Genomic DNA, 11,749 nt, shown 5'->3' with positions numbered 1-11,749 from the left:
GACTCCTGACTTCTAAAGAAACTCCTAGTAGATTTGGAAGGGTCCATTCTTAGAGCGAAATCTGGGAGAACGTACACCACAATGTCAAAGATGTGATTATGGTGGGACTTTAACTTTTTGTTGTTTTTTGTTCGGTTTCAGCTCACCTGTACTTTCTATTTTTTTTTGTTTTTTTACAACAAGCAAGATTACTCTTGTAAAACACTTAAAGGAAAAAATTTTTATGAAATGACACACTACCCATAAGATGTTTAGATAAATGAGGGGCTGGCCTCTCATCACGGATAAATAAAGGTTAGATGTTATTAGCTTAACGTGAAAAGAAGATGAGAAGAGAAAGCAGAGGAAAGGAAAAAGGAAAAGGAGGAACATGCAGAATGAGGAAAGAATAGAAGCAAAACGAAAAGGAGTGAACGAAGGAAGGGAGGAAGGGAAAACGTGTGGACATGAGGGGTTCATGTTCGCCTTGCAGATTCCTGGGGCTCAGTGCTGGCCTCTCATAGAGGAAGGCATTAGGGGAGCAGAAGAAATATTAGCTGGAGCCCCCTTCACTTTCCAGGTCAATAGTAAAGACCCTAGCCTGAGCTGGACTAGAGGGAAGCTTCCTGAACTAGCTGTGCTTAGAGCTGCAGAGATAGTTCATCAAAGCCTTTCAGAACACCTGCATAGGCTTTGTTTCCCATCTCTGGTTTCTGGGTCTCTCTCTCTCTCTCTCTCTCACACACACACACACACACACACACACACACACACACACAAGACACCGGGCCAACTCCCCTCAGAAGCACCATTCCTGCTTTGAAATGAGTGTTCTTGTCTCTCCCCTGAGGGAGGACGTGCTGGAGATGGGAGAGGGGTGTCTTTGCTGCCAGCACCCCACAGGGTAGTCAAGCCTTCTCTGGTGACATCATGTTTTTGGAGTGGATGTTTGCTTCAAAAGCTGCAAAATAATCTGAACTTTCAGCCCGGACTGGTCCCCAGAGGGCAGTGTCCTCTGAATTGGGCCAAAATGGAACTCACTCCTCTGCTCGTTAAGGGAGCAGTTAGTGAGGGCACCACTGCGTCCCCCATGAAAATCCTCGCAGTCTGAGTTTCTCCGGGTACCAGGGCCAGAGAAAACGAGCGTTGAGGGGGATGAGGAGAGGAGGGGGAAGGAGGGCGGGTCCAAGGAGCCTGGAGCTGAACCGGAGGTCCCCACCCGCCTCCCTCTGGGGCTGCTGTCTTTTATCGCTGGCACTTGGCTGGCAGGGACATCTGCAGGACCTTGGTAGACCCAGGCAGGAGATTCTGGAGATCAGCCGACGGTAAACCACCCCAGAGGGCCCTGGAAATTTAATCCCCAGGGGCGCCAAGGCTGACATCTCTGAGTCAGAGGCCTGGGACTAGGAAAGCAAGTGCACTTGAAGGACGAGGTGCCCATCATTCAATAGGCTTTGAAGCCAGAGGGACCTCTGTGCAGATCCCTGCTGGATGACCTTCAATAATTCGTTTGGCCTCTCCCACTTCACTTTCTGCAACTGAACGTGGGAATCCAACCATTTATTCATATATTCATTTGTTTGACAAGTATTTATTGAGTATCTACTATGTGTCAGGCACTGTGCTAGGCACTGGGGAAGCAATATTCATCAAACTATGCTTGACGACTCAGGAGGAGGAGCTGGTAGCTTAATGAAGACAAGTGGCATTACCCTAGGGATGTATAGAGGAGAAGCTACTAGTCTTGGGGCCAGGAAAACCTATCCAGAGGAAATGACATCTAAGCTGAGACTGGCAGGGTCTAAGTAGGAGTTCTTGAAAAGAAAAACGAAAGCAAAAAAGCAACATGGGCGTGGGCTTGGCATTAAGCAGGAGCATGGCTTAGCAGAGGGATTCAGTATGGCTGGAGAGGGCGTGTGCAGTGGGAAGAAGATCCAGGAGGGACAGGTTGAAGAGAGCAGTGGAGGCTGAGTATTCATGCTCAAGTTGAGATTTTATCCTAAGTCTGCACTTAAATGGAGGGGAGAGAGATGATCAGCTTTGTGTGGCCACGGGATACAGAACTGATTGAAGGAGAGAAATACACAAGAGCTTAAAAAGACTGTGAGATGAAGGATGTTGCCATGAGCCAGGCACGAGACAACAGGGGTCTGACTGTGGAGGTGAAGTGAAGGCAGAGAAGGGGAGAGCAGGTGAGTGTGAGAGGTGATGAGAGGAAGAAGCAGTGGAACTTGGAGATTGAATGGATCTCGCAGGAGAAGAGGAGGCGTCGATGCTGGGAGGAGTGGTAACGATTTTAGCACCAAGAAGGAGAAATGTGCGAGTTGAGAATGGTATCTATGAGAAAAGAGCCAATCCGTGCTGTAGACCCTGAAGAGGCTCAGAATGTGAAGGCACCAGGAAGGGAGGAGGGTAGGGTGAGGCATGGGAGGAAAATGAGGACATAAGTAGGAAACCTATCTACCTTCAGAATACTAGCACCAGATTCTTACTCCTTAGGCAGGAGGCAGGGTTTATTCTTAGGAGAAAGAGAACAGAAGAGGTGATGGACTTGGGGGCTCCAGGCACCAAATAGTGGGGGTGAGATTCAGGGCTAAAAAGGAAGTATCAATTGAAAGTCTGACTATGGAGCAGGCAGGGAGCCCCTTCCTCTTGCCTTACCTGCTGATGCACATCTTTTCTCCAACAGGAAAATAGGATTCTTTAGAGAAACTGAATAGTTCCCAAGGAAAAATCTTCCAGATACTAATATTCAGGGGGAGTGGTCTTCCAAAGAAATGGCAAAGTCTCATCCCAGTCACTTTAAAGTGATAAGCAACACAGAGCTTCCAATCAACTCTTGTAGCTCCTCATTCTTAAATATGAACAGGCAACCAATCTCATATGTTCACAGAAATATGAAAGGCCATGGAACAAGAACAGGGTGCTATGAAAAAGGAACAATCATTTAACAAGAAAGAGTTCTTGGAAATTAACAGATAAAATAAAACATACAGTTGAAGGGTTAGAAGATAAGACTGAGGACATTTCCCAGAAAATAGAACATAGGAATAAGAAATAACAGTGAAAAGATAAGAAAATCAGGAGATCAGTCTAAGAGGTTCAACGACTAACAAATTCCAGAAAGAGAGAGAAAATGAAGAAGACGAAATTATCAAGTAAATAATATAATAAATGTTCCAAGAATTAAAGAGTACATGACACAGGATTAAAAGAACCTGCCCAAAACCTAGAACAAAGAATTCTGAAAGACCTACACCTAGGTCTTTGATCCTAAAATTCCAGGACACCAAGCATAAAGCCAAGAACTTAAAAGCTTCTAGAGACAGAACAAATTACACACAAAGGAATAAGAATAGCATTAGACTTCTCCTGAGCAAATGTATCTTAACATTATGACATCAAATTATTTTCAGCCTATGTTTTTGTACCCAGTTAATTGATCAGCCAAGTGTGAGAGCAGAAGAGAAATGTTTTCCAAACATGCAAAGATTCAGAAAATTCAGTTCCATCCACAGTGTCTTGGGAAACTATGGGAGAAGAGGTACCAAAAAAACAAAAAAATAAACTCAAATAGAAACAGTCACAGATTCCCAGAAATGGGGTTGCAACTCAGAGGAGTGGTGAGAATTCTCAGAGGTTACTCTAGAGCAGACTTAGGAGAAGAATGAAGGACTTTCAAAAGGAGCTCTCTAGAAAAAACATAGACTTGATAACAAAAATGATATTGTAGATTTCAAGATGAAGCTCCTCAAAAGAAGTACAGAAAATTATGCAAATAAAAAGAAGAGCAATTAATAACCCCAGGAAAAATGAAAAACTATACAGGAAAGAGAATGCATTCATAGTGTGCCACTTGACTTTTGTCATAAACAATATTTATATAAGTCTTAATGATATAAACCCTGATTACAGATATAAAATTTAAAAATGGCAGGGCTTTCCTGGTGGCACAGTGGTTAAGAATCCTCCTGCCAATGCAGGGGACATGGGTTTGAGCCCTAGTCCAGGCAGATCCCACATGCCACTGAGCAAATAAGCCGTGCATCACAACTACTGAAGCCCGAGTGCCTAGAGCCCGTGCTCTGCAACAAGAGAAGCCACCGCAATGAGAAGCCTGCATGCAGCAATGAAGACCCAACACAGCCAAAAATAAAATTAATTAATTTTTAAAAATTTAAAAAAAAATAGTGATTCAACCATATGGAGAGGATGGGGAGACAACAGGTGGAGGTGGCAATGAGAAAGCTAATACTTCACATACTATCATAACAGAAAAGTCAGTAAATACACTATGCCTAAAACTGATACATTGAGAAAAATGCAGTGTTAGCATATAAGTTTTATATTATAGGGATAACTACCAAAAGAAGTGGGTGAAAGTGGTTGTCTGGGCAATGGGTAGGGGGACAATTTTTGGAATGTGGCGAGAGATAAACTCTCACTATTTTTCATTACGGACTTAAAAAAACACATACAGATATTCCCTTTATACATTGTTTTAGCATTAAAAAATTAAATGTTAATAAAAGACTGAAAAATAGATGTGAGTTCCCATTCTCACTTCTCCCTCTTAGAATGTGAGGAGATCCCTAGCGGAGTAGCCCTTGCATTTCAGAGTCAGGAAAAGGGAGAAAGGCAAGTTGCTTGAAAGTACGTCTATAGTCTACAGTTGTCTTTGGGCAGGCAACACAGAGATGACGTTGGTAAAGTACCCAGCACAGAACAGACTCTCTCCTCAAGAAATGTCAGTTTTCCTTTCTTCCCCCCTTGAATGAACACTTCCTATCCATCCACATATATATATGTGTGTGTGCGTGTGTGTGCGTGTGTGTGTGTATGTATATATATATATGTGTGTGTATATATGTATATAGTTTGTGTGTGTATATATATATGTGTGTGTGTGTGTGTATATACACACACACACACATATATACACACATTTTTTTTTTTAATTAAATGAACACAGTTCAGAGAAAAGCAAAAGATCAGGCAGGAGCAGATTCCAAAAACCAAAGTCAGAAGATTATTGACCATTTGGATGAGTTCATGGTTTCTAACCCGTGTGATCATCAGAGTCACCTGAGAAGATTTTACAAAAGGTTTCTGGACCCTATTCAAGACCTAGAGTAACTGGGGCCCAGGGAAGCGGAATAAGTGACCAGGCCAGGAAGAAGCAGGACTGGACAAGGGCCTGGCCTCCTGCCCGGGTGCTGTGGCCTCCACACACCCACTTGGGCTGCATGCCACCCTGGTTTTCTCTTCAAGGTACCCCACTGGGTCCAAGAAGCTCCAACCATGTACCTCTTTGGACAGTGCTGAGATTCAGTGCTGGGGCAGGGGGTGCTTCGAGTCCCACGGAGGCCAGCTCAGACTCACCTGCCCGGCCTCGGATTCCCCCAGACCCAGAGGAGCAGTGGAGCATTTCTGTCAGGTGGGCAGCTGCTCGGCTTCCCAAAATGCCCTCCAAAATGTGCCTAGAGGCGTGGGGTGTTGGCGCAGGGCTAGAGCCACACAGTCCAGCTGCGTCAATGGCGTGGCCAACCTAGTGCTGATGCCTGGTTCCAGCCAACTCTCATTCACATACTTCATCACTCGGACAAGATCCCACCCCCTGCCCCCACTTCCTCTCCTCCTTCCAGGTCTCTCTCCCTGCCCGTGGTTGATGGGCTGGTCCAGGCAGCTCCACCCTAGGACACAGACGCCAGGATCCCCAGGTCAGCAAATTCAGTGGTATGTGGTTGCAGAAAATCGAAGAGAGCCTTCTCTTAGGCCTGAACAATTCCCCCATCCTCCTGTTCCTATATTTCTATAGCATGGGGCCAAGAAAAATTCTGTTTAGGAGAAGGAATTGAAAATAAAAACAATCTCGCCTTACATTTGCATATCATTTTCTACATACAGGCTCTTTCATATGTAATTTTTCAGACATTTGAGCCTCACAAGCACTCTTTACTTTTTTTTTGGCGGGGGGAGGGGGGGAGCAGTTAACGCTATATTTATTTATTTTAAATTGTTTTTATTGAAGTATAGTTGATTTACAGTGTTTCAGGTATATAGCAAAGTGATTCCGTTATACATATATATATATTCAGTTACTTATATCTATTCTTTTTCAGATTCTTTTCCATTATAGGTTATTACAAGGTACTGAATATAGTTCCCTGTGCTGTACAGTAGGTCCTTGTTGCCTATCTATTTTATATGTAGTAGCGTGTATCTGTTAATCCCAAATTCCCAATTTATCCCCCACCCCATGTTTGCTATTGGAGGCTCTAAGTTCAAGACCCTACACTACCCACCTCATCCACCTCTTCTCTTGTTTCTGCTCATTTATCGTTGGACGGAGGGAGAGGAAGGTTTTCTGTTAAAGGAGACACTGTTGACACAGAGGACCTCCTGCTCTCCTTGGATGTGGTAGGCGGCAGGCTAGGGGAGGGACCAGAGCCAGAACAACCTAGGCAGAAACTATGGAGTTTAGTGACATTTAGAAATATTTATAGTGAAAAATTAAAGCATAACAAAAGTAGAGAGCAATGAACTACTACTCAGATCTGATCATCCAGACCTTTTAAAAAACTTGACTCATGGCTACACTTCTTTCATCCCCACAAATGGATTGTTTTGAAGCAAATCCATAATATCATCAAATATTCAGCCAGTGCTCAAATTTCCCCCAAATGTGCCTGCAGCGTTTGACTGACATGTCTCCTAAGTCTCTTTGAATCTATAGGTTCCTGCTCCTTCTTTTTCCTTGTAAACGTTCTTTGTTGAAGAAGCCAGGTCATTTTTCCTATAGGGTTTCCCACATTATGGATTATGCTGGTCATATTTTTAAAAATCATTCCCCTGCTCCATTTATTTCTTGTAAATTGATAGATCTATAGATGCAAGGTGCGATTTTTAAGCAAGAATACTTTGGAGGTGATGTTGTGCCATTAGGAGATATGTAATGTCTCCCGGCCTCTCTTGCTGTGATGTGACTGAACACTGATGAGTAGGTCCATCAGCTCATAAGGGCTTTGCAGAGTCATGATTCTAGTACTGCATCTTCACTTACCAGCTGGATTCTTTCAGAGAGAATTTTTTTCTCCTCAAATAATGATTACCTGGAGGTGTAGTTCCTATAAGAAAGGCAGATGGAATTCTTGATCCCCTTCCTTTTGTTTTCAGAATGAATTGGTTCCCCCACTATATCACCCAAAAATGATCTGTGAGTTCTTTTTATTATTCCTATTATTATCATGAACTCATGGGTTGTAACAATTTTGATGTGTTTCAACCTATTGCACTTTTTACTCTTACTTGTGTTCAAATGGTCCCATTTTGGGCCTCCCCAGCTTAGTTCCTGAATTCTTCTGCCCCAACTTCAGTAATCTTTGGTAGTTTCCTTGCTTTCAGGAATGATAAAATGTTCTTGGCTTATCTTGTATATTTCCTGTCTTGGATCTGTAATCCAACACTCTTTTAGGAACTCTGATTCCTGTTGGTGGAAAATGGTATTTAGAATTCATAATCTGCACACAGGAGGCACTCAGTGCTACTGGTGGATCATTGCTTCTGAGTCTCTTTAATGGGTAGAACTAGGAAATATGTATATATATATACACACACACACACACATATACATATATATGCATTTATTATATAAGTGCTATCTTGTTTTAGTTTTTTAAAACAAATCAAACTTATGAAAAAGTTGCAAGTGAAGTACAAAGAACTCCCCACACCCCAGCAAAAACCTTTTGAGAGTAAATTATTACCACGAATGTCCCATAACCCTCAAATACTTTTTGTTGGTATTTCCAACAAACAAAAACATTTTCCTCCATATGCACAGTACAACCATCAAAATGAGGAAATGCACGTTGATCTTTACTACCATGCCGTGTTTATACCACATTCAAGTTTTACCAGGGTTAAACAAAAAGATCCAGTTTAGAATTACGCATTGCATTTAGCTCTCGTGTTTCTCTAGTCTCCTTCCATCTAGAACAGTTCCCCATCTTTCCGCAAAATTCATGCCTTTGGAATATTTGAAAATTATAGGGCAGCTGTTTTGTGGAATGTCCTACAGTTTGTGTTTGTCTAATGTTTTCTCATGATTAGATTCAGGTTGTGCATCCAGGGCAAAAACATCATGGAAGTGAGGCTGGGTTCTCATTGCATCTTATTAGGTGACACACAACTTCAGTTTGTTGCACTACAAATGATGTTCATTTTGATCGCTTGATTAAGGTGGTAGCTGCTAGGCTTCTCCATTGTAAAATAATTCTTTCCGTCTTTGTAATTACTAAGTATTTCTTGGAAAAGTACTTTGAAACTATGTAAATACCCTGTTCTTTGCCAAACTTTCAATTCTTTCATTTACATATTTATATCAATATGGACTCTAGATTTCCTATTCTATTCCATGGGTTATTATCCATTGTGATCACTGTTGACTTTGAGGCTCAAATTGTCCCAGATATGGCCAGTATGTGCCCCTTCAGACTAGCTTCTGTGTCTCTCTGACTTGTACCCATTGTATTCCAGGCTCATCTTGTACTTTGCCTGTCCCAGCTGTGAAATAAGTCATTTCTCCAAAGAACACAGTTTCCTTTACTGTAGAATAATACTTAGAAACCAAGATCAGGATGCTAAAACGGCTTATTGCTTTATGGGGCATCTTCATTCTCAGGACTTCTATCAGTGGACATAGCTCGGGGAGATTAAACTTGTACACGTACACACACATCTATATTTGTCTCTATATCTATATCTATTTGTGGGAAATAGTGAGTTCAATTCCAATCCAACACTACAGGGTCCATTCTGCTTTCTCTCCTTCTGTATTTGTAACATCTTTCTCCGGGGGGTTAGGCAATCACTCCCATTATCCATAATATGTTTACTCATTTGGCCAATTTCCCACAGCGTCCCGTAGCTGCTTCCACTTCCTCTCCTATGGCAAGCCCTCTCCCCACCCTACTGGGGCTCTGACACCCATTCCAGGCTGCAGCCACTGACTGTCCCCATGGGCACTCTCCTCATCCGCCCACGCTCCAACACCCAGCGCCAGGCTGCTCCTCCACACAGGCACCATCCTCGTCCCAGTTGGCTCTGACCACACGCTGGCAGCCCACTCTTCCGCAGGGACACCCTCTGCACCCCAGGGCTCCCCTATCCTGATCCCCCCCAAGCGTGCACCTCTTCCTCAGCTGCACCTCATGGCTTTAGGGATGAATTGTTGAACAAGAGAAAAGAAGACAAATAAAGGAAAGAGTTAGAGGACAAGAAAGAAAGAACAGTTACTTTTTTTGTTTGTTTGTTTTTAACAGAGAGGAAAAACTTCTGGAGTATATATACTTCCAATCCAAATTTAGAAGTATATAATTTTACTTAATTTCTTTGATTTCATATTTTTATCCTTTTTCTCTTAAGCTAAAGATCTTGATTCCTAACCACATCAAAATGATTATTTACTCTACCTTACTATATGTTTAATAGTTTCAGACTAACAAAACCAATACTATTGCAAACAATATGATTGGTGAAAAGAGTTTAAGATCTTTTAGAGTTCTTTTTATCCTAAGGTATTCCCCACTAAGGGTGTACAGTCAAATTACTATGTTTAGGTCATTTAAAATAATTACTCTCAGTGTGGTTAAGCCTCCAACTCAAAATGCAGTTGTATATTAGGTTTCATTTTGCTTTTGTATTTTCAGGATAACTAGAGAGAGAAAAGAGATTTGAGTTGGTAATAAATTTTGGCAGAAAGAACACTCTGAAGGAGACTAGTTCAGGATGGGTGGAGGATAGAGGGAGAGGTCCAAAAAGTTATGAGAGGGTCATAGAAAAGGACTGAAAAGCCACAAAAACCATATAACCTCTTTGGAGAGCAACTTGGCAATATCTACCAACATACATTTGATACTTTACTACCATGTAATATTTATCACTTACTGTAGACTTAGCATGTAAGTCTGTATGTAAAAACATTTGACTCAGAAACCCATTTCTAGGGATCTATCCCAAAGACACACTGGCATAAATATGAAAAGATAACGCGTTCAAGGCTGTTCAATGCAGCACTATTTGTAATAGTAGAAGATTAGGGATAACACTAACATCCATCAGGATGTCGAGAGATTCATGAGGACATAGGGCCGTGAAGGGGCCTGAGAATCCAGAGTTTGAGGAAGCAGAAACCATGAGGAAACAGAATTTACGAGGGAGAAAGAGAGAGAGGGAGGAGAAAAGAGTCAATTTGACTAGAAGCTTCATGAGGCCAGGCAGAAATCGTTCTCAGTTTTAGTCGCTGGAGTATCTCAAACACTTAAAATGGTGCTTGGCACACAGTAGGTGATCAATAAATATTTATCAATATACTGATAAATGAATAAGGTAGCAAGGTGGGGGAGAAAGAGTAGCACTGACAGAGAGATGCAGGAACAGAAAACCATGCAGGGCACAGAAAGGACACTAAGTGAGCAGGTTTTCCTCTCCCAGCCAGCCCACCACGTTCTAGCGTGCGTGATGCAAAGTCTCCTGGGATCCAAAATCCAACTCAGGGGTTGAGATAAGTTCTGCCTTTTTGTATATTCTACCTTTTGTCTTCTAGAAGTATTAGAATTAAAAAATGTGGTCAGGGCTTCCCTGGTGGCGCAGTGGTTGAGAGTCCGCCTGCTGATGCAGGGGACATGGGTTCGTGCCCCGGTCCGGGAGGATCCCACATGACGCGGAGCGGCTGGGCCCGTGAGCCATGGCCGCTGAGCCTGCGCGTCCGGAGCCTGTGCTCCGCGACGGGAGAGACCACAACAGTGAGAGGCCCGCGTACGGCAAAAAAAAAAAAAAAAAAAAAAATGTGGTCAAACTTCTGGCTTTTTTTCTGTGGAATAGAAATGATTCCTCTGTGCAGCTTAAATGTGCATTTCTTCTATTATGAGTAAAGTTGATCAGCTCTTTATATATTTCATAGTCACTTGTATTTTTTGTTTTCTGTCCCCTTAATGTCCTTCTTGACATCCTGATTTGGGGGAGCTCCATATCGCCTTTGGGAACAAGACAAGCCCGTCTTATTTACTTTATGACATAATTTGGTTTTTATGGTTCAAAAGATAATAGTAGACAGGCACGATAAGGTGAATGGTAAGTAAAGCAGCTTCCCAACCAATTCCATTCTAGGGTTCTGCTCCCTCACCTCCACTCCATACACACACTTTCCCCAAATTAGCCCAAACCTCACAAACAATAGGAAACGTTTTACATTCCTAGCAACACCATCTGGCCAGTTAGTCTCACCGTCTCCCTCACCCCACCCCCTCTACCAACTTGTCTCCTTCTGACTCAAGATTGCAACTTCAACTATTGCCTGGATCTCCAGCCTGCCAGACTGCCCTGCAGACTTCAAACTTGCCAACCAACCCTCACAATTGTATGAGCCAATTCCTTAAAAAGAAATATAAAAATATTTACGTGTGTGTGTGTGTGTACACTGGCTGAGATGGCCAGTAATGGTGAGTCACACAAAAATGGTATTTAGAGCAGATGGCAGGGAAAACCCAGTGGTTGCCTATATGCATAAGATTGAGCAAATAAGCAAATAAATCGATGGTAATGGGAGTCAGGTTTCTCACTGACAGAGAAAGTAGGTGTAAATATGAAAATGGGAAATGCAAGAATAAATCCTGTAGTATGGATTGAAATTGAAGTATCAGTGTGAATTCATGGTTTGATAGATAGATAGGTAGGTAGGTAGATAGAAAGACAGATAGATAGGTAGATA

General features: G+C 42.4%; 1 protein-coding gene across 2 annotated transcripts in view; it reads right to left on the bottom strand.

The window, feature by feature from the left end:
* Positions 1–5,996: 5,996 nt before the first annotated feature.
* CCDC25 (coiled-coil domain containing 25) overlaps positions 5,997–11,749 on the bottom strand; it is a 70,910-nt gene continuing 65,157 nt past the window's right edge. The window contains exon 9 of one of the 2 annotated variants that reach the window (XM_049711746.1): positions 5,997–7,465. In XM_049711746.1, the coding sequence (XP_049567703.1) occupies positions 7,352–7,465 (114 nt within the window). In that variant the 3' untranslated portion in view covers positions 5,997–7,351. The remainder of the gene's footprint in view (positions 7,466–11,749) is intronic. The other variant, XM_049711749.1, reaches the window with a different exon arrangement.

The sequence above is a fragment of the Orcinus orca genome, chromosome 6, assembly GCF_937001465.1.
Source record: "Orcinus orca chromosome 6, mOrcOrc1.1, whole genome shotgun sequence".
NCBI lineage: Eukaryota > Metazoa > Chordata > Mammalia > Artiodactyla > Delphinidae > Orcinus > Orcinus orca.
The sequence above is the reverse complement of the archived record's forward strand: the minus strand, read 5'-3'. Positions and strand labels throughout refer to the sequence as shown.